This window comes from Ischnura elegans, chromosome 11 (assembly GCF_921293095.1).
Source record: "Ischnura elegans chromosome 11, ioIscEleg1.1, whole genome shotgun sequence".
Taxonomy (NCBI): Eukaryota; Metazoa; Arthropoda; class Insecta; order Odonata; family Coenagrionidae; genus Ischnura; species Ischnura elegans.
Genome location: NC_060256.1, coordinates 63,722,783 through 63,747,531, shown reverse-complemented (window position 1 = coordinate 63,747,531; position 24,749 = coordinate 63,722,783). Strand labels below are relative to the sequence as shown.

The 24,749-nt window shown below is 37.8% G+C and overlaps 1 protein-coding gene across 2 annotated transcripts in view; it reads left to right on the top strand.

Annotated features, from left to right (window-relative positions):
- Positions 1–837: 837 nt before the first annotated feature.
- Positions 838–24,749, top strand: part of LOC124167904 — a 177,453-nt gene continuing 153,541 nt past the window's right edge. The window contains exon 1 of one of the 2 annotated variants that reach the window (XM_046545972.1): positions 838–1,405. In XM_046545972.1, coding sequence (XP_046401928.1) covers positions 1,321–1,405 — 85 coding nt within the window. In that variant the 5' untranslated portion in view covers positions 838–1,320. The remainder of the gene's footprint in view (positions 1,406–24,749) is intronic. The other variant, XM_046545971.1, reaches the window with a different exon arrangement.

The following is a 24,749-nucleotide window of genomic DNA, read 5'->3' as shown; positions in this document are numbered from 1 at the left end:
GACACTAGCGGCAGCAGTTTTTATTATCCGATCCGATTTTGAGAAAATTACGGATTTTAGACCCTAAACATAGTCCACAACTTACCATAGTGAAAGAGAAAGTCAGAGGGTAAGTGCCCCTGGCCTAGTTGAATCCTAAAGGGATGTATCGCAGGCAGTTGTAACAAGGAAAACAATTTTAAGGGGAGCTATCAACAGATTATACTAACCTATTATATTAATTATATCAAATATGCAAAGTCGATGCTTGCAACTTCCTTTGCCGTTTCATTGACATTCATCGCTTCCATAAGAATTCAGGAGTTGAGATCTGATTTGATACTAAGGGTACCAGTATTTAAAGTTTATGCAATTTTAATTATGCAAATTTTTTCGGAGACGCAGTTATACTTAGCTTTTACGAGATGATTATTTTCTAATTCAGCTTTTATTCCGCATTTCTATCACCAAAAATAAAACAAATAATCTAAATACAACAAATAAAAAAATCTCCGTAAACGCAAACTTTAGTTTTTCCTGGATACACACAATAACTTATACCACTTACTTAAATACTACTTTAAATAAGTGGTATAAGTTATTGTGTATATCCAGGAAAAACTTATAATGGGATACCACAAAGTAAACCAAGAGTTAGTGAATTTTGAACGCAAACTTAGTTGATGCGCGACACCATGATGTTATCCCTCTGGCTTCAATTTGCCCGACCCACCCCACTGTTCTCCAGATCCCACCCCTCCACCCTTGATACACCTCTCTCCTGCACCCCCTCACCTCTCCCACGCCTCCCCTCCCCGCCCCCTCACTCGGCTCGCACGTTGCCCGAGGTTGCGCGAACCTCGCGACCAGTCGTCAGAGCGAGTACAGACGAGAGCGGTCGCCGAGGAAAACAGCTAGTGCTTGGCGGACGGAGAGCGAACCATCGCCCGGGAGAAGTTTCGTACGGCCGGCGCGAGGCGGGAATCTGCCGCATCAAGAAAACAGGAGGGAATATTCGGAAAAAAACTCGACACGAGTGAATAACTCTTCCTTTTGAGGGACTGTAAACTTTTATTTCTTCATAAACACCACTCCTGGCTCTTCTTGAAACCCAAACAAACTTCCACGACAGTATTTTGCGAGGAGTAGTCGCACCGAGAAAAAAACACGCTAGTAATAAAGTTGGATCCCCTCGTTCTGTGAACTAAAGCGTGACGGTTCAGTGCAAGTCTTGGTGGAACCTGCCTGACATCCGCCCGACACACGGCTGGCTTGGACTGCCGGCGAATCGGTGAGGAGGCTGACGTATTCTGGGTAGGATAGAGACCGTCTTGAGCGGCGATGGACCGCGAGGATCAAGCGGAAGGACGACAGCAGCAGCCGTCGCCGTACGCGCCGAAGCCTCCCGTCTCCGAGACCCGGAGAGGTGAGTTATGCACACGTTATAATCCACCAGTAATTTTACGCGTTTTACAGAAGCAAGTTTTTGGACCCTATTATGTAAAATACAGGATGTTTGACAAAGAACTCCCTAGTTTAAACGTGTCCTAGAATCTGTAAAAAGGTGACATACGCGAATCTATCTTGTGGTGTTACATTTAACAACTCTCCAGAATTAATTAGAAATTATCTTTCATGATATGTACTCTTTCATGTAATTTTTCATTAATTTTCCCATTATGTTTACATTTAAAACTAGGGAGTTTTTTTCGAACACCCTGTATAACTGATAACTTCAGGCTTAACTATGTGAAACCTTTCCAATATGGAAAATATGAAAATAAAACTTTGCTAGTTTTATTAATGTATTAGCGAGCCTAAAAAAGTTTTATTCCTTTATTTTCTATTATGTGAAGTCGATACTTGCAACTTACTTTGCCGTTTCAATGACATTTATCACTTCTATTTGAACTCATGTGATGAGACCTTTTCTTGTAAAATGCAGTAACAGTTAAATGTTAGGATAAAAGGTTGCAAATTTTGCATATTCGTAGGTATACTTAGTTTCTACGAGCTAATTCTTTTTTAACTCAATTTTAGTCCGCATTTCTTCCACCAAAAATAGAACAAAAATACTTAAAAGAATCTTATGAAATAGCCTACTTATATGACCCTTACTATGGAGAATTCCTCTACACATGCATATGAATGAAATATACTCCGATATAATAAGAGAAATGTATCGAGTCAGGTGAGGAAATCCATGCCTTTTTTGACATTTTGAGCCAAATGTCTATACACAGAATCGAGAACTAGTTTTACGTGGAGCACGTTTTTGCATTGTACTAGGAATTTAATAATTTTTTGTCAGTTCATGACATTTTAGCTTACACTAGAAGTAATGGGGAGAGATTTGTATTTTTATATTAATTTTGGGTAGAGATTTACAGTTGTAGGTTTCGATCATGGATGATGCAGATTTCTTTAGACCAATTGTCACCATCCCCCCTGCCTCTACCTCAACTCAGACCAACGGTCAGTTGAAAATTCCCAATCCTTCCCACACTCTTGTCGTCAACTTCCTTCCCCACCCTAAACCCTTATTAACCCAGAGCTGATTCTGGGAGAAATCAAAATTCAAGATTTTTCACTGTGAAAACGTGAAAATTTCGCTCTCAGATAACATTATCGTGGCAGCTAAATATTTCGTCATAACAATTTACACCACAAAATAATGCGTTGTTTAGATATTTCCTAAGTAGAGCAGATAATTTATAATTTTCAATGTTGCTTAGAACCAACATTGGGTTATAATGAGTTAAAACCCAAGGAATAGGATAATTTTCTCCTTCCAACCAACCTTCCACACCCACCTTCTTATTTTTTTGTGAGCAAATTTGTTCGAGACTACTTATTCTGGTATGGTTAACTTTTTTGTTAGTCTTGATAATGCTGCAGTGCAGTGAAACATGTTGACACCGGTGAAATAAAGTTTTACGTGGAAAAGTGATTAGCATCGCTTCATATCTCATAATGGATTCAACAAAGTATCTGGTTCTTCCATTCAATTTATGTTTTAAATGTTCTAAGTCGAAGGTCTTGGAAAATAACGTTTGAAGCTATTAATGTAGATTTGATGATTCCAATACATAAATGCTGACTGTGAGTATAAACCCTACTACCGTTCGTTCGGCGCAGATTTCTGGCACCTTTACCTGTTAGTTAATCGTGCATATTTCACGACACTTACAACCCATTCCAGTTTCTTAATCATTTCTCTTCCTAAGAATTTCATCCCGTTTACTCTCCCTTCAATGGCTCCCTTCATTTTGGCATGGCACACGATTTCTAATGTATGCGGATAAAAATGTTGGTTAGATTTCTATAATTTCCTTCAGTATTTCTATAAAAACTAAATGAAGTTTTTCCCTACCTTCCAAGCATTTCCGTTGGAAATTCGAACTTCGACTACCTATAATCCTAGAAAAAATGCATTGATCTGATAGCAAAAAAGTTACTTCATTCTTAAATACCCCAATCTACTAACACGCAATGAATCATGTGACCGAAACTATATGGTAACGTATAAGAAAATGAATGAACGGATATTTTGATTGAAGATGAAAGATTGACCTTACAAATTATTTCTCTCGCAGTACCGTAGACACCTTTTAACGCACATATCTCATTTTGGAAGAGGAAATGCTTAGTGCAATCAAATCCCTTTTACTGCTTAACTTCCGGGTACAGCGTTTATGACAAGAGAACCATAAATATTCCGTGGCCCTGCGAAGTAAAGTTCCTCTCATCGGAAAATAAACTTTGAGTTTCGTTTTATATTTATTTCAAATCGTTCACTCTTGCTTTACGGCTAAACTGCAAATAAAGATCTACGATAGAACAATACATGTGATTAATATATGAATTGATCCATGGAAAAAAGTTTTTATATATTCGAAATAAGTTCATGTACACAGTACCTACACGTTTAAATTTTGCATTTTACATTTCGGTCCCATTTCTTCTGACATGTCACTTTCTCGTAAACTATAACGAAAATTGAATGGACGAATACCAGATCAATATTCGCAATGTATAACGCACGTATTTTAAGCACCTTAAAATGCATTAACATAAAGTCAATGTTTCCGCAGACAGTTGAATTTCTAGTCAAAAAAAGGAAAATAAGCTGAACCCAGGCAATCAAACCTTCCTGCGATTTTAATTCTCTGCTGCTAATAAATGGTTCCAAAAAAATATAAAATATCAAATTAAGAAATGAATGGCTTAAAAGGATCCCATGTGATAAAGTATTCCATTAGGGTAGTTTCCTTCATCAAAGAAAACGAAAGGCATTGATTGCGATTCGTTACCCACCATTAATGTATTCATAATGTACAAATTATTTGGTTTTAGAAATCCCGGTTTAGACGAGTGGCAGTGGTCAATTTTAACCTCATTTGAAAAAGGCCAGATTGGCGCCCATGCGATTCCACTCCACGTGACGTCACAGGGACCTAATTTCTATACGAGAAGATAGGAGTTTTACATCGTATGAGATTACCAATGCATGCATGAGGAACAGAGCTCAGGGAAACATGTCTTAATAATCACCTATTAAAACTGGCTAAGGTCGAAAAGTTTTCTTCGTTCGATAAGGTATTCATAATCCTTATTTAAGCCAAGCCCTACCAGCTAGCAGGGTACTCTACTACTTTCTAGCTTCCTGCGTCGTATCAGCGCTCAAAGGCTCGCCCCAAGGTCACCTCACACGGCAGTAGGGGGAACCAGAACGACGTCACACGGAGTTTTCCCAGCATTCATACTTACCCGTCGAGTTTTCGCGCGCTTGAAAATTTTCACTTTTCATTAAATCGCGAAAAATAGATATCGTCTATTAAAAATCTAAAAGCGTGAAATACGTACTCCAGGAGTAATAATCTTTCGATTTAGGCAATAAAAAAATAATCGGAAACCACCCTATTTAAGGCTCCGGGTGCAATTTCATTAAGCCAACGTACCTATATTGGCCTCAGTTACTGCATTTCCGTGCTAAAAACCCAAAAGCTAGCTAGCTGAGACACCAAATCTATGTTTCTAGCGCGACCGTTTGATTTTAGCGCATCTTAAATCAGTATTCGGTCAAAACAGCACTCATATTATAATCGCGATCACATTTTTTTCCACACTTAGGTTAACCTTGTCATGATACGTTTCATTGGCTAATGAATTCAATTTTGTAAAAGCAGAACTCTAAAGCCCAGTTTCTGCGTTTATATTGGGCGGAATAAAATGAGAAATCCACGGAAATTTTAGCGAAAGTGACGTCTACTATCTTTCCCGGCAGGACCTCCGTAAATGACAAACTGAGAAGTGCAGGTGCAAGAAAGAACGCGCTAGCGAGACTCAACAGTCGCGAGACATGAGGAGTGACCGGTAATTATCCCCGGAGGAAATAATGACGTCTAATCCATAACGTGTTTACTTTCCGATGAGTCCCCACAACGAGTTCAGCCGGCAGACTTCCACGGTCTGGCAGCTGTTGAGTCCGGAGAGCACAACTAATTGTTGTGAACATATAGTGAAAGAAACAACATTTAGATTTAACCGGCATCTAGCAGGATGTGAACTTGGGGTTCATTCACTGGAATGGCTGAAGATGTTATAACGGCTCATGGGGGCTAGTGTATTCATTTATTTTAGAGGTTACCAACATTGAAAAAACGACCAAGATAAAATCCGATGGTGATTGAGTTTACTGACTGTAACGCATAGAGAAGTAGGACTCCCCTCCCGCTGTTCCGGGTTCAGATCCCAGGGAAGGCGGATATTGTTCAAAGGCGGCTCATGCCTATTTGGCTGCAATGTAGAATCTAAGGAGAATACTCCATTGCACTCCTCCGCATAATGGGTTCCAGAGCGAATATAAGAAGGGAAGATTAGAAATTCTAGCCCTCCCATCCCTCAAAAAAATGAGGACACATTACTGTGTCATAGGCTATCTACGTAGGCTACCTACCTTTGGTCTATCGTAGAAATTCCTATCCTAACTCGGGTACTATACTTCATTATGTTTTTACTTTTAAAATTTATATTAGACATGAAAATTATGGTGCGCCCTTATCCAAAATACTTAACCAAACCTTACATAAGCCTTGTCTCACAGAGATATAATCCATATGCACCACTGAATAGGATATTAATTCGAGGCTCTCTTTCTGCCTCTAGCTAAGAGTAGGCTAACGCCATCTCAAGGTTTCTCCCCTATCTTCATTTAATTACCTTGACCACTGTGCACAATTAATCTTAACTTTCTGTCCTCCCTCCCAATTCCATACCAATAATTAATCAACGGAAAGGGAATCAAAGTGAACTGGTCTTTATCCTGATTTGGTTACAACATGAACGAAAATGCACGGTACTTTAAGGATGCTTGCTAATATTGCAGTTCAGTCCAAAATATAGATTTTACGTGAAATTAATCACATTGAATTCAAGAAATGGGTTTCTGAAGAGTATATATGGTGAGGTCATATAATGTATTGAACAACAAGCTATGACGAAGATTTCCCGTAAATCAGAACATGAATATAATTAACAAGCTAGATCTCAACAGGGGAATAGTAATAAAAATTAGCATAAGGGCAGAGCTTAATTTTTTGTCCATAATTCTTGAAGTATATTAATATTTTGCACCATATCATCCATCATCAACCTAGTATTAACTCATTAGGCATTAAAAAATCAAAATAACATTAGTCGCATTAATGAAACTCGGATAAATTAAGAGGAAATTTCAAACGTTCCACGAGCTACCGCTAGGGGATAATTGAGAATTACTCACTACATAGAGAGGATTGATTAGGCAAAACATTATATGAACATTTCTCTTCAAATAAACGTCCATTCATTGTTGTGAAATGACATCAAATCTACTGAGGAACGAGCAAAATCCAGAAGTCTTGTAGAAATCCTATATTGACTAAAATTATATTAAAGTAAAACTCAATATATTAAAAATTTGTTTAGACTGTATCATCCTCAAAGACATTGACTCTACCGCGATCCCAAATGATAAAGCTAAAACGAAATGAACGAAGTACCAAGGTGAAAAACCATTTTCAGAGATGTTGTTTCGTTACAGATCTAAGTGCTATTATTGAAAGCCTTCAATATTTAATAATTGAATAACAAAACGATGAATTTGAAAAGAACGTTAATCGGTTTAACTCCTGACTTAATCCAATTTTGATCCAATTTAGCACACCAAAAAAGTAAAATAATTTGCATTACCGCTCAACGTTAACAGCCATCATGAAAAACTGACGTGTGGAGAAAAAACCTAAGAGTTTATTTACTGCTAACATGGACAAAATAACAGTGAGACAATATGTTTAAGCACCATTACTTAAAATAAATATAAGCATCTTGTTTGTATGCATTTTCATTCAAAAAAGTGGCATGCCCCTACGTCATCAATGGGAAAACATAGAATTAATTGCAAGAAAAATCTAGACAGCTGAATCCAAAGACATTTCCTTTAAACCATACTCTATATTAATAACTAATCGAGTTACTCGAGCGTAAGGAGTCAAAGATGATCGTCACGTAAAATTCATTCGTATGCTCGTATCCTGATACGGTAAACGAAGAAAATCATGAACGCATTCAAAAGCATTCCATACATGTTGCCGGGGGCAAAAATTTGCGCGCGATGAGATCACGAGAGTAAGTCATCTAGAACAACACCCTTAAAAAAGTAACATGTGTGTTCAAATTGAATATCAGTCACTGACAGAGACTAAGAACCTGTTCTGTTGATTGAATTTCTTCCCTCGATTCACTCTCAGCAGCTATCTCCAAGAATAACAGCATGGATTAACACATAAAATGAGACCACGCATGAGGCAACAGAATGTCAATGTACTTTTTGTCATCTTTAATTGTGATGTTAAATAACAAGAATGTGTAATTATAGGAAGGCACCTCAGCCACATTGGATCATTGAACACTGAATTCCTAACCCGTTTTCAAATCACGTGGATTCGGAGGGACAAATCCTACTGTATCTTCACGCAGGGGCGGATCTATTGGGGGGAGGGGGGGCTAAGGAGGCCATAGCCCCCCTTAGGAATCTAATTTTCAGTAGATAGAAAGGTAATTTTTTCCGACCCCAACCACAGCTGGAATTTTTAACCCCACTTAGCCCTCCCTTGTCCCTATCCTGGATCTTCCACTGCCTTTATGTGGCATCAAATGTTTTTAAAAACGACGTTATGATAATCAGCGGAAAGAAAAACGCACGAGTTGAGCGGAATTGATTCCATGACACAAAGAATGGAATTGTTTGCAAAAGAATTTCACAATTGAATAATTTCCATGAAAATCTTGAAGGTACGAGAATTTTTCTCTAATTTTGCTCATAAAATTGAAATATAAATCAAATCAGAAAATGTACAATAATTTGGTCGGTGCCGAAAACATTTAGTAAATTCTCGTTACTCATACTACTGAACATGTTCTACGAACAATGTCTGTCGCTAAAAATAAGTAGATGCCGACTTTTCAGGTAAATCAAGGTAGTGAAATAACTAATAACAGGTAAAATAGAATTATGGAGTCCTCCTAGGATTTGGAAAGGAGTTACATACGAATGATGGGAACTTTCCGTTTTACACGGTGAATGATGGTCATTCGCAAGATCATTCGGACGAAAATTCGCCGTGTAAAACGAGCTTAATGAATAAGCCGATATTTTAGATTCATCGTAAGCAATTTGGCTACTTTGCCTCGTTTCAAACTATTCCTAATAATATAATTAGGATCCCGTTATCAAACGAAGAAAACTTTTCGACCTTAGGCAGTTTTAATAGGTGATTATTAAGAGATGTTTCCCTGACCTCTGTTCCTCATGCATGCATTGGTAATCTCAGATGATGTAAAACTCCTATCTACTCGTATAGAAGCAAAAATCGCAACTCTTTAAGGAAAATCAGGAGTGGATTGAAACGAAAGTTTTCAGCGAATTTTCTTTAAACCACGAAAAATATTATTAATATAAGAGATGTAACTAAAATAATATTATTCGAGCAAATAATGTTTAAAACTAATAAAGCGCTTTTATATTTTTCTTAAAATGTTGGTTTAATTCACCTTTTCCATGCTTAGATTTAACAACTTGAACAACCATAGCTTACCCCCCCAGTTTTGATCCTGGTTACGCCCTTGCTTTGAAATACTATCTCTGTATAACCAATGACACATCTCTGACATGCACCTGGGCGTCCATCATCCGAGAGCATACATTTTACGTAAACCCATTTTAGAATATGCGGCTCCGCACGTAATCCGCATGTGTTGCTCTTACGGCCTTTCAGAAACGCATCACTCACAGCGCACGGCACGGATATCCTTTTCAGACCCTGAAATGAAGCGTAGAAAAATCTTGATGCACGCATCCACAGCATGATACCTTGCCGCTTCCAAGTTTGTGCGAGCTAATTTGTCAGATCTAGTTCGGTACTGTTATCTTTCCCTTTGCAAGGATAGAAACTCCAGGGCTTGAATTCTCCCCGCCTTCCTTATTTGCGTAAGGGGATTGTATTATTATACGAATACGAGATTTAGCTTGAGTACTTACCAATTCTATAAAGATAGATAGAAAATTTAAGGACTTACTCACTTTATTTTAAGTTTTCAGTTACTAAAATTTTAGGACTCACATAAAATATTTAGGCATATACTTTGACCAAAATTGTAAATGGAAGTCTCACATAAATAAATTAAAATCAGAAATGATTTCCATTGTAAGAAAATTCTACTTCCTCACATACATATGCCCTGAATCAGTGTTAAGAATGGTATATTATGCTCTTGTTAATTCAAGATTGCAATACGGAATAGCCTGCTGGGGTGGAGCATATTTTATCAGCATTAAGCCATTGATAATGGCGCAAAAAAGGGTTATCAGGGTTATAATGCGATCGTATAGGAAAAGCCACTCATTTCCTTTTTTTTCAAAAACTTAGATATCCTCCCACTAAGGCATCTATTCATTTATAAAGTCCTTAGAGTTTTCTATAACCGTAGCGGTGAAAAGGCCAGACCACAAACTTTTACAATCGTCAATAAGCCCAACTTATATAAATAAACTAACCTTCACTATACTTCGAGCCTTGCCTTTCCAAACATGCGCTTTAAAATCTATCACACTTTTAAAGCTATGCGCTGAAAAATCTGTCACACTTATGGTACTCAATGGCCTACATTAAAAAGTTCTCTATTATCTACTAGCGACGGTGGTGCTACAAGTTTATTAATATTAGATGTGGGTAATAAGGCGATAGAGAATATCATTTTAGGGGGAAGGCAATGAATTTTTACCATTGCATTTTCTTCAATGGCTATTATTATTTGACAATTTTTCAAACTCGTTACTTCTATCACTAAAAAAATGCCCTATTAAATGATTACAATTATTTGATAACGATAAAGCTGCAGCCACACTAGATTAGCGAAGAATGATTTTGATTTCTTGCTGTTGTTTTTTTATAGAACGATTGATTCAAATTTGTTAGAATTAAATCAATAGTTATTTTTTATTTTAAATTGAAATGAAAACAGTTTTCTGTTTAGCTCATAATTTAAATAGAAATTTCAAATCATAGCGTCATCATCTACCAAAATATCAAGTAGAATCTGGTCAAACCAATTCAATGAAATACTGCTGCTCTTTTTCTGCTGATTTTTGTAATGCTTCATATTTTATATGAAAAATATTGTATTTTCGTGGTGATTCTGTGAAAAAAAACACGACAAAGAATGATTTTTTAAATTTAAATTTTCCAATCCCACCCCATTATAAAATAGTATTACGTTTTTATTTTCAGATCACCATGGAATTCAAATTTGTTAGAATTAAATCAATAGTTATTTTTTATTTTAAATTGAAATGAAAACAGTTTTCTGTTTAGCTCATAATTTAAATAGAAATTTCAAAGCATAGCGTCATCATCTACCAAAATATCAAGTAGAATCTGGTCAAACCAATTCAATGAAATACTGCTGCTCTTTTTCTGCTTATTTTTGAAATGCTTCATATTTTCTATGAAAAATATTGGATTTCCGTGGCGATTCTGTGAAAAAAAAACACGACAAAGAATGATTTTTTTAACTTTAATTTTCCAATCCCACCCCATCATAAAATAGTATTACGTTTTTATTTTCAGATCACCATGGAAGAAAATAAAAACTTTTCGCTCAACGATATACCATAACTGAATCCCACTCCATAAGAAGGGTGGTAAAATATTGCTGTATGTATTTATTGTGGTACACCATCCAATTTTTATCTCTGTCTTCGTGTAATACAAGCTCTATTCGATAACAAGTCTATCTCATACGCAAATGAATAAACTAACAAAGTTAAATGAATACAAACAGTCTATGGGATACAGTCTAAAAAATTGTAATATATGAAACGGAGCATTAGAAGGGAGCGTTCAAGCCATCTTGAGTAGATGCGATGGTAGTCAATGAAGAATAATAGCCAAATAATTCACACATTTCTTTTAATCAGGAGGATAATTCACAATACTATCTTTCATAATAATTGGGAGCATGACATTCCAGAATCCCGAATCAAAAGTATTTCTCCTATAAAAAAGAGCCAATTAATTCATGTGAACGAGGAAATTCTGGACTACTTTCGGTGTAGCTAATTAGCGGGAATGGAGAAATAAGTCTTCAAAACGGTAATAACAATTTGATTTACTATATACCAGCATGAGAAATTACTCACGTATAGCTTTAAAAGTTGCACATGTGATTCATTACCAATTTGTAATAATAAATAGGCACAGCCTAAAAGTCCGAGATATACCTACACACGGTATTTTTGATTGATTTTCTGTTTTTTTAATTGATAGTACGCTCTCAGATTTAAAAAGACGTTAAAAATTTGAAAGAGAGCAGTGCAAATGCTAGTTAGCTCTTCCTAAGTCCTGGTTTAAACAGTGCGAGCTATTATCCGAGCTGGCCTGGTTAGTTACATCAGCGCAGCTACTCTGTGTGTGTCCTCATCATACGAGCTACTGTTATATGCGAGTCGGTCAGTAACTCACATCCGAGTTACTACAACTTTTTTTTGTTTTTACTCACCCTCCTCCACTATGCCACAAGCAACAGCCTGCATATCACTAGGACGTCAACTTGCACGGTATTGCGAAATGACAGTAGCTCGTAAGTTCGGGACCGCGCCGGGTGCATTCTTCGTGTTTCTGTCTTTCAAATAGTGATTGAAAACAAGATATGGCGGATAGATGGATTTCCGAACGGAATATAAAGATTTTTGGAGTAATACAAGGACCAAACCAACTAATCGAATTTTTTGGATCCTAATCATAAGAATCAGAGATTTACGTAAAGCCTCGCTTGAACACATTCGCATGGAATTGGGTTCGAAACGCCACGGAATCGATGCGAGTGCACACGTGCAGTAATTGTCTACTTTCACGCTAGCACTTCGCACTTGTGTGATCGGGCGAGGCGAGTCGAGCTACTGTCATGCGAGTACCCAGGTCCAGTAGCTGTCTACTGTCAGGTCAGCAACTTGTGTTGTGTAACCGCGCCCTAAGTTGATAAACAACCAATTCAGAGCCCCCATCTTTCGTATGATAAATTCCAGAGTAAAAAGACAGAAGACACACACGGACGATAATTTAGGCCAGGGGTCTCCAATTTACTAGGCCACGAGGTTCACATTCCAAGTTCCGAATCGCCCCGCGGGCCGGATAGCAAATTTGCCGATTACTGAAGTATCGATACCAACGTCTACTGAAGTATCCGATACCAAAGAGCAGTTGAAGGCGACTTTGACGTGCAGTACAGCGCTGCAATGCTCCTAGCGGCGTCTCACAGAGTTAAACGAGCGAGAATCGCGCACTACTTGAAACGAGTGCCGTATTTTGGAGACCCCTGATTTAGGCCATAAAAAGGTACTCATATAGAGGATGCAATAATTTAACGAAAACAGTTTCCCTATGCTTCGCAAAGATAGGAGCATGATATCTTCAATTGTTAACTTCATGATATATAACGTGGGATTGGAATACAGGGGTAACTTCAGAAGGTTTTCTTTACATATTTATCCTCATGCTATTGACAACAATGATAATTATCCTAATATTAAGACCAGGGTTGGCAAAATGTTTCGTTTCTCGGAGGGAAACGAAAATATGAAGCCTAGCTTTAGTTTCGTTCCTGCACGAAATCAAAATCACCAAGGAGTTTAGTTTTGACTCGGGACGAAATTTTACTCCCGGGAACGAAACTAAATTAATCGAAACCCCGCTGCTCAAAGTTAAGTTTCGATCCCAGAAGTTGAGTGGAGGGGGATAAGAGGGAATAGTTTCGACCCATTACGTTTGACATACGCGTAGAGAGATTAAAACATTGAGCTTTAAAATCGAATGGCCAGTTTGTGTTCACCGATCTCTTGTTAGTGGTAAAAATATGAGTGCCCCATGCATCTAATGCCGGTAGGCCGAACCTCTTCTTCATTCAACCACACTTCGTACTCGGTGTGTGGGTCGAAACTAAACTGTTAGAAGGTGAAGCACGTGATCTCTGCGGTGAGAAACATTATCTCCGTTTCGTTTCGTCTCAGAGTTTTAGTTTAGTTTCAACCCCAAGCAGTATTTACTCCGATTTCGTTTCGATCTTGAGTTTAGCTCCCTGGATTTAAATCCGTTTCGTTTCTATATTCCGCTCCATGAAATGAAACTATTGAAATTTTACTGGCGTTGAATTTCGTTTCGTTTCTCTTGCCAACCCTGATTCAAAGAGTACACTTGAAGTCTACTCGCGGGCGGTTAATCTCAAACTCGCTGAATATAGAAGTTTCCCCAACACTCAAAAGAGAACAGACAAAGTGACGATGCGAAGTGAGCAAAACATAAGTATTATAATTTTGTATTCGGCCGTAATCAAAAATAATTAATCATTTATAGAGTCATAAGTCTACACGACATTTCTCAAGGGAAAAAATATTCGCATACTTACGCCGGACCTTATCTCGAGCGAACTGGACAATGGTGATCCCGGATCGTGTCCATGTAAAGGAATATCTTGTATGATATGTGGTGCGATACGGTGGAAGTTAATAATATTAGTTAAATTTTGTCAGTAAAAATTATTGATATTAATTAATTGTGTTTCTCAACTTCTATAACCAATTGGTCTGCTTGCCAACTACACCATCAATTGTAAGTTTTCTTCAGTAGTCCCTTATAACTACATAGCATTGCAAATTCAGCGGAAATATTGCAATGCTTCATTTAACTGACATGAATTGGAAACTGATTTATTACGGTTGAGATTTTGTAGCGGCGTCATCACCTTAATAAAAATTTAAAGACCATCCAAGAGCTTGGATAATAAACAATTTGCCTCTTTATTGATGAAATTAATTAATGAGAATGGCATTACTAAGAATGGTTTCTAATTTGGACTAAGGTCCACAGTCAGCTCAACAAATTTACTGAGAACACGCAGTCAGCATTTTGGTCTTAAAATTAAAGAGGTGTGTCAATGGCTAAAAGGCACCTGCTCCTATTCCAGACACCAGGTGCACAAGTTGCTTAATTTGGCGCACTCTGCGGAGAAATTAAACTGTACAATGGGAAGCTTTTCTTCCACAAGGTAATTTCCGCTAAGTTCACTGCCAATTGGGCCTGAAAGGCTTGTATGAAAATACTTGGCCATCGTACGTCCTAATTCGTCAATGCCCACGCTATCATGAAATACCTTGACGTTAATTCCCATATCATACTAACGCTTTTTAGCTTTCTAATAAGCAATTTTTTTTCTATTACATTTTATGCTTACTTTAGAGTAGAATAAATAAATCTGAAACCACAGCTACACACATATATTGTTTATTTTGGGATTTGTGAGTTACAGACAGACTCCCTGGATTTTGCTTAAATATTCCGACTTCTGCAGTCTTTTGGTTCCCTTGCCAACTTCACCATCTATTTCAAGTTATCTTCAGCACTTCTTTATAGCTGTATTTGAATAATTTACCTTTATCCCCTTAATATCATTATCTGACTTAAAAAGTGTCAATTTTTAATGTTTTTATGGCTTATATAAACCTTTGCTTTGATCAATGACAATAAAAATTTAATAAGTCTCAGCAATTTTGTCAACTGGAATTTCACAAATCCTTTTTTTTTTGGGTGAAAAATCTTCTTACCCCAAGAAATTTAACGGAATAACTGGACCTTTGAGAGAGAGTAAAACTACTCATTTTGTCCGTAGAAAAATGACTTGTGCAAGCATTAAAGCTAAAATAATTTGTCAATTAAAACATCAAAATTTATTATGCAAGATAAGTTATGTTTTGTTGATTATTCATAAAAAAATATTCTGAAATTGCGTGATAAAAATGTATGACAATGAAATGAGTACGTAAGTAATACGAGAACGATTATGACAAAATACAAATACTTCTTTAGAGCATTTTTTCCTCGCATATCGTGTGAATTTAATGGTAATAAAAATTTATTAGAGTAAAATGAATAGTAATTTGAAATTACTACACTAACAAACGCCCCACTACATCAATTCAAACGTTAAAATGAAATAGCACACAGCAAAATCTGACGCTATGTCATCACACGAAATCTTTTTATGCGTAGGTCTAGCTTTGACTAGAGTATACAACTGTCATATTAAACCATCCGTCTTTACAAATGGAAAACCATTATGCTTCGTTCAGGCGATTATGAAAGAAATAATTCCTTTCAATATTAATTTTCCTCTCTGACGAAAATCTAAAGCAGGGCACGTCAAGCCCTTCCTAATAACCACTCCTTTCAAACCATCCCCGGAGTCAAAAATTTCCGAACGAACATCATCCGCTAAAGTAATTCATTTATTATGTTGAAAGGTCACAACAAATCGTGTTCCAGGCCTTTCAGCGTCCCTTTTCAACCCCGAGATTAAAGTGGAAGAGGATGAAAGAGATTTTGACGCGACATGGAGAGCGCCTAAAATGGTCCTTACATCCGATACAAATCGCGTAACAGGGTTCCATAAAAAAAACTAAAATGTTTAATCTGCACTCCATTTGCACAGGAATTTTGAACAGAAATCAAGAAAGAGAGACTATTTTGGAGTCGACATATTTATTTCACACTCTCAGAAACACATATGTGATTAAGTACTCTGGAAATTCTCATCTACAAATACCTGCATTCTCTTAGTACCATTATCTGAACAAAAGAGTAAATTATGAATGTTTTGATGGAAAATTTGCCCTGTGGTTAGAAATTACTGCCTTAAGGGTTCGCACTGAATATGGATTATCTTACCCTGTTTCCAAAAATAGCTCGTGCAAGGCATCGAATTCAAGCGTGGGAAACACCAAGAATAGAAAACCTAATAGTCCGTATCTCCCGCTTTGTAGATAGCACTTTTCTATACAATTTTATAACCAGGTTTTATAAGAAGAAGCATGCTACTTGAATTTGTCCAAACAAAATTATACATTTTTCGTTCCGTTCCAGATGTTAAACGGTGACCGTTGTCTTGTATTCCCTTGATAAAAATGTAATTCGAACGTATAACTAAGAATTTATGAAGAACCAAGAGGCAAAGAAAATGGATTTCCCAATTGATAATTCACATAGGTCCAAAGTGACCCTTAAATAGCAGGTTTGTAACCGCGCAATCATAAATTTAACTTCATAAAACATGATTTAAGCGCATTTTAATAAAGTAAAACATTCCCTTGGCATTTAATTCACATCGACGTTAACAATCAATATTAGGATAGTCGGCGCGATCATAAATGACACTAATTAAAAAATACTTTTCGCGCATATTATTGAAATAAAGCATTTACATTGCAAATGATACATCGAGGTTAAGAAGAAAAATTGGGATAATTGGTATGAAGTAGAGAGGGGGAAATACAAGCCTTATATTTTTGAGTAGGTACTTTCATTCTTAACAGCTATTCAACTTCTCATATTTGTGCCGTAGCGCCATTCTCCTGTAACTAACTATGATTCTGAACCAAGTACATAATTGTATCGAAAATAACTTAAAAATTAGTACGGTGGCGTGTTTGAATTTTACTTTAATAATTATTCTAGTGTTATAACGAATATTGCATAATTTTTTGCCTTAATGACTGCCATTAATACCATTTTTCTTAGTGAATAGAAAGTTCTGCCTTAGGGGCTCATGTGAAACATGGATTAACTCACCTGATTCCCATATATAACACGAAAAACGTATCTTTTATGGCCTCCAGTCGATGAAGTATTGTTCAGAGATTATATTTAGAAATTTCAGTGAAAATGTACTATACTCCATTTTGGACACCAACAAGGTTTCTTTATTCGAGGAATTTTCGTGTGAATCCTGATTAAGGTGCTTTGGTGCAGAAAGAAAATTTAATCCTGTAAATCATCAAATTGCAAGAAAACTACCATGCAATCCGATAAAAAAAAAATTCAGACAGGAATATCTGCGCATAAGTGTGCATCAGAGTGCATTCGTAAAGCTTGCTTGACGTCTAATGCAGGATGATCGCCGACAACGCTGAGTTTAAAGACCTTCGCAACCTAAGACTTCCATGGGGATGAAGATAACCTCTAAAGTAAGGCAGCAAGAAACGAGAGCATGACTCAAAACGAATGAGCGAATACTTCATTTTTCCCCCCATCGGGTAACTGGGTAACTAAAGAAGGAAATCGCACAGGAATATGGCGAACCGGAGGGCTTCTGAGAGAGAAAGAGCGCGCGATTGCGTAATTTATGCGGACGCGTTGGCATGACAACGTTGTTAAGTGTGTTTAGGGGATGGGAAGGAGGAGGAGCTTGAAGAAAGACACAAAGGGAGCCGAAGAGGCAAACAAGCCCTGCCTCTTTTTCCACTGAGGGATTACGCCCAAGTATAAATACTACACGGCAAAACCGCTTAGACACTGCCGTCTAAAGAGAAACTTACGAAAAAATAGTTTTACGCAAGTTTTTATTGTTGATTGCTCATCTTATATATTCCCAGGAAAATTCTCTAACATACCTCACACAGGATGCTTTAAAAACATCTATCCGTGGCAATCATAAAAAATAAGCTCAAAGGCATTCGCGTGTCACTTGATTTAAAAGTGACTATTGCCTGTGTTGGAAGAAAATACGTTAGGAACGTCATAATAAAAGAAAGGACATTTAAATGCAATTTTACTCCATTAAAAAACAGCAAAAAATAGAGTGAATAAAGATAAAAAACTTACTTTCGAGTCATGATCCACGTTGGGAATTAGCATTTTTCTCCCTGTTTCGGAATTGAATGCCGTAATATATATTTTTCGGACCACTCTTTTTTCTGTGTTGCAAGCGTGCATTGCTTCTCTTGCATTGCAGCGAATAGGAAAATATACTTCACATTAATCGTTGCAAGCTGGTGTAATCCATCAAAACGTGCACAGATCGATTGCTTGGATTGATAGTCCGCAAAATTCTACATTCGGAGTAATTTACTCTGAATCAGGATGAATATAATTCGTAATAGTTGACCTTCAGCGAAGTAGTGGATTTCGTTGACTTAAGTGTGTGATTACTTCATCTTAATGAAGAATTAAAGATTTTATTAATTTGCTAAAATTTAAGTCTCTCTGATAATATTTTAGCTGAGAAACAATCACAATCGATGCCAACCAAAATGACAACAAATTTGTGGAAAAAACACCACTACCTAACTTCAATAACCAGAATAAATGGGGTCTTTTACTCAGTCCGGAAATTACTATTCAATTTAAAAAGTTCGGTATATCAATCGGAAAGACAGCTAATGACGAAAAAAATATTTCTAATTCAGTCAATTTCTCGTAGTTGAAAAATGAAAAAAATGGTAAAGTTGAATTAAAAAAAAGAAGACATAAATGACAGCTGACAGTGATGCATACTTCAGCTTGCAAAGCTTACAAGGCTACAAAACTAGTACAGAAACCTTCGATATAGATAATAATAATAATACAATGTGTTTATTCGGGCGAGGTTGAGACTAAAAAGTCCCCTCTTCCACCTAACCCCTCGATAACGTCAATGCAAGCATATTAAAAAATGGTAGACAAGCGTTTACAATACAAAGAATATACAATATACACTGTTTGTGAAATGTCAGGGCGAACTATCCACGAAAACACAATAGATATAATTGACAGTTGACAGTGATTTTCTATATACATGTTTTAGCTTGAAAGGCATGGTGTTCTTTTAAATAACTTCGACCGCAGTGGGGTGGCCAGGAATTTCGTTCAGGGTGGGGTTCAAAACGATGGGGGAAAATATTTTAAAACAGGGTAGTAAGTAGAGGGTTTTTAACAAACTGTAACACAGAGTCGAAAAAACTTCATCTATCCAGAGTCGAAAGTATTTTCAGAGTCGAAAAAACTTCATCTATGAAAGAAATATTCCGTAAATCCATGATTTTTCAATTTTTTTTCTTTTCATCATCATCACTGGTCAACAATCCTAGGATTGGTTTGACGCAGCTCTCCACTCAGTTCTCCTATCAGCTAATCTTTTCACACCTACATATTTCTTCTCTTTCACATCTCTCTTTACTTGTTCCATATATTTTGTTCGAGGTCTTCCTTTTCCATTCTTGCCTTCCACGATTGTCTTCATCAGGCCATCATGTCTCAAGATGTGGCCTATAAGGTTGTTCCGTCTTCTTATTAAGGTTTTCATGAGGCTTCTCTTCTCTCCTACCCTTCTTAGGACTTCCTCGTTACTAACTCGGTCGATCCATTTGATTTTCATCATTCTTCTGTAGCACCACATTTCAAAGGCCTCTATCCTTGCTTTCTCCGCTGCGGTCATTGTCCATGCCTCACTTCCGTATAGGAGCATACTCCAGATGTAGGTTCTTATAAATTGTTTCTTTACATCCATATTTAAGTTTCCCGCTGTTAGCAGGTCTCTCTTTTGGTGGAATGCTCTCTTCGCCTGGGCTATTCTGCTGATAATTTCTTTCTTGCTTCTCCCGTCACTAGTTATCTTGCTTCCCAAATAACAGAATTCATCCACTTCTATCAGTTTTTGCCTCCCTATTTTAATGTTGGTCTTGACTTCTTCTCTTCTGCTGCATACTAAGATCTTGGTTTTCTTCGTGCTTATTTTCAGTTGATATCTACTCATTACCCTACCCATATTCACCAGAATATTTTTCAAATCCTTCTCTGTTTCTGCTATAACGGCTATGTCATCGGCAAATCTTCGCATGCTTATTTTTTCTCCATGGATATTCACTCCCAATGCCTTTTCTTTGATTTCCATAATGGCTTTTTCAATGTAAACGTTGAAAATTACGGGTGACAATGTACAGCCTTGTCGCACTCCTTTCTTAATTCTTGCTTCTTCACAGCTGGGCCCTGATTTTTTCACGGCTATTTGGTTTTTGTATAAACTGTGGATGATTCTTCTGTCATTATAAAGAACCCCAATTTCCTTTAGGATTCCAAGCATTGTGCTCCAATCCACGTTATCAAATGCTTTCTCTAAGTCCACAAACGCAACGAATGTTGGCTTGTTCTTTTCCATTCTCTTTTCTATGAGCAGTCTTAGGGCCAATATTGCTTCTCTTGTGCCTTTGTTTTTTCTGAATCCAAATTGGTCCTCATCCAAGTACTCTTCTACTTTTCGTTCTATTCTTCTATAGATGATCCTTGTCAGTATCTTTGATGCATGTGTAGTTCTTTTATGAAGGAATATAATTGTGTTCTTATATTTCGGGGGGTTCAGGACCCACCGGACCTGGATACACCATTCAGCCGTGATATAGTGGAAGTTCGACATATTGAAATAAAAGGTAGTTGCACTTTTCCCCAATAATAATTAAATGCGCGCTACGCGTTTCGACTCACAGAGCCATCATCTGGTACATCTCGCCTTTTAATGACTCGGTGAGCCGAAACACATCGTACTCATTATATTATTGTTGAAAGGTGCAACCATATTCCATTTCAAGAGTTCATTATAATATCGTACGGGTTTCTTTGTTTCCACAATCAATAATAAAAGAAAATCTGTAAAAATTTTATCCAGTTAATATAACCTCCTATACATTTTATTACGTATTTTAAGATAAACAAAGAGCAGGTAATGCAGTTTGCTTGATAACGAGCTTGAATAGCACCGAGAATTGAACGTTACCACCAGGATAGGTCAAGAAGTAAACCCTTAACGAAAAACGATGAAATATTTTCAGTGTGTTGCGGCTGATCGCTTACACATCGATCGCCCAGGGAAACTCGGTAAACATTTACCGTATCGTAAACACAGTCGGCCATGGGAACAGAAGCAAGGAGCGTGCTTCTTCCCTTCACAACACTTCCCCTTCCAGCCGGCCAGAAAAAGAACCAAAGCACACTTGTTGATTGCCCGACGCAATACAGCTCGCCTTAAAAAAAAAAAAAAACAAATGCATCACGACTGCGCAGCAGACGCGTACATCCAAACGTTTTCGGGGACATGTTGGTAAAGTACGTCAGCTGCACAGTTGAGTATGTGATCGCTACTCGAAGACGTCGCGCGGTTGAACTGGTTCTCTACGTTCCAGACTTTTTTTTTGCTGGGAAGCGCTCGAGATTGTCATCTTTATCCAAAAACCTCTATCCTATTCTTTCGCAACGTCCATAAAGAAGCTGCCCAACAGACTTTCAATGGAAATGCTTATTCTGTGAAAGAGATGCGTTTCTTCAAAACTAGGTTACATAGATTGCGATAAATCTCGTGTTCGGCGATATGATATTAGGATATCTAGGATTTCCAGTCAGTGATACAGACAGAGTTACTTGACAAATTACGGTCAACTGAGATTAACACTAAAATCTCTGGTTCTTTGAGAGATGAAAAAATGAAGAATTATGAGCTGATATGAGTAAACCTTCGCTGATATATTGGTTCGGCATCTCAGGCGTTGATTAATGCGCATAACCATACGGACTATAATATCGGAGAAATCAGTGTCGTAGCCAGGAATTCCGTTTTGGGGGGGTCCAAAAGCAGGGGGGAAATTTGTTGAAAAACAGAGTACTAAGTTTACTACTACAGAGTACTAAACTAATTTCAGCACTTTTCATAATCGAAAAAATTTTATTTGTTGAAGAAATATTTTGTAAATTCATGATTTCTCAGTATTTTTTTTCTTTTATAAAGGAAAATAAATGTGTTTTTATGTTTCGAGGGAGGTCCCGTCACCCCTGACCTCTTCCGCCGCTGCCTGAGAGAGTTTACCTCTAGGATAGCTTGACTCGGAATAGGTCAAATAGGCGCTGTATATAAAGTAAATAACTTACTATCTTTGTAATAATAGCTATCAGCATGCATTTCTTGGCATGTTAAAACTCATGCATGAATGTTGCTACGATAGCTTTTCCTTTTTATATCACTAACTAGTAGTTTTATCTGCATGGTAGCAAGTTCGTGTCCTTTGCATTCTACTGGTTTCTGATTTGCCCGCATGTCATTGTCTTGTGTGCTTAGCCTGTGCCCGGCGAATGAGCACGTGTCTGATTAAGGCATACCCCGTAGTCATGTCATCACCCCGTGCCACACACGGTATGCGTTGCATGGTACGACATAGATGTAGATGTAGATCAGCGCGCGAAAAGTTTCCCTACGTGGATCATTACTCTAGAATAGTTTTAGCATCCTGATCCATTCAATGTTTGATACTTTTAGTGGCATAACTTTACGTTTAATCGTTATATATATGTATAAAAGAGGATGCATGCCCTTCTGACCACTATGCATTTCCATACGGCAGCACTGATTGCAACCAAAGTTAATACGTAGGTGCATCTCAGACTCCCAAATCCCGCAAAGCTACTTCTAGTTGTGTCCGATGTCCGGTTGTGTCCTTTGCGTCCGTTCTAATTACCGTTTGTCACGTCACGTCATACAACTTCTGTGGTCCGACATCCTGCTGGATAAGAACATTTATTGACACGAATAAAGGGAAAATATAGCTCAAAGGATTCTCAACTTAACTATTAATCCTCTTGGTGCAAATCTTTTTGCTGCGGTATACGACGTTTATGGTCTGCGCATGAACGGACACGTAATTATCAATGTTGTGGAGCGGGGTATAAGGTTATCCCGTGCGCGGTATAAGGAAATCAATTTTTCCGTTGTTTGCTGTTACAATGGGTCAGCGAGGGGGGGGGTTTGGGGGATAAACACCCCCCCCCCCAAGAGCTCACAGAAATTTTTAAGTTTAATCTATTTTACTTAATTGGATTAATATTGCTTATAGAATAGTGTGAGGATTAATAAAATATCCCTCAGAAGGCCGTAAAAATCACCATTTTGAACCATTGGTCTTAATATTTTTCCGGAGGAAGGCCTCCGCACCTCCCGCTTACCCTGGCGGGTATGCAATACCCCCAAGCAAGCAAGTATTAGTTGCGCCTGAAACCCCCCCTAGCTTTAATTCCTGGCTGCGCCCCCGTGCTGTTACACATGTATACCACCATTATATCTGTTTCGTTCCATAACCTAAAAATCCTGCCATGTGACCATGAATTGAAAGTTCCAAGTTTCCCACTTCCCACACTTAAAAACGCCGGCAGGATCACGAGGTCATTCCTTTCTTTACTTGCCAGTAACTTTGATCTCCGATGCGCCCAGCACGTGCTTCCGTATGCATGTGTAAAGTGAGCTGATGCACAATTCCGCCCCCACCATTGGTCATTAGAAACTTTTCCATTCCCGAGGACGTTCACCGAAATATAGCATTCTAATCTCTCGATCCCCACACGCAAGGATTTACTCAGCACGCCGCCTTTTGAAACCTTATAGTAAATCAATCACTCGCCTCACTGATATCACCTGTTTATCTCTCTCGCGCGTAAACAAGGAGGAGAGTTTCTTCCGAGCACCTGACGCAGAAGACTGGCCGAGTGCTGTAAATCAGATGGATGACGGATTCCCCCGCAGTCTACGCCACATCAAAATATATCGGTGATTGGGATATCGAGTTGGAGTGATGGATAGATAGATACATAGATTCTGGCTTCCTAACCTCTGGGTCCGGGTTTAATCCCCGTCGGAGTTAATCGGAGACTGCCCGATCCCAACTTGAGCAGGGAACATAATCACCATTACACAAATATTGTGTGTTTCACAAATTTAATAATGGTCTTGCCAAAGTTTCGACACTGTTCTCTTATGTCAGGGTTCTTCATCTTTTTTTTAATGCAAGGGCCAAAAATTGATTTCACATCTTCCGAAGGGCCACAATGCTCTACTTCACTTTACCACCAGATCAATAAAATTTTTAAAAACAGTGGTGGAAAGATAGATTCTGCCTTCCTAACCTCTGAGTCCGGGTTCAAACCCCGTCGCGTCGGAGGCGGAGTTTTCCAGAGACTGCCCGATCCCAACTTGAGCAGGGAACATATTCACTGATTCATTAATATAGCGTGTTCCAAAAATTTTGCAATGGTCCTACCCAGGTTTCGACACTGTACTCTTATATCAGCGTTCTTCAACCTCTTTTGATGAAATGGCCAAAAATTGATTTCACGTCTTCCGAAGGGCCACAATGCTCTACTTCACTTAACCACCACATCAATAAAATAAAAAAATATAATTTCAAAGTGCAATAACCTTTATTGATTAAAAATTTGAATCAATCAATGCGATGACGAGTGTGTCGATATTTGGTTCGCGATAAAACATTTCCTTTAAAGGACCGCAAGAAATTATCCGGCGGGCCGCATGCGGCCCAGGGGCATCTGGTTGAAGAC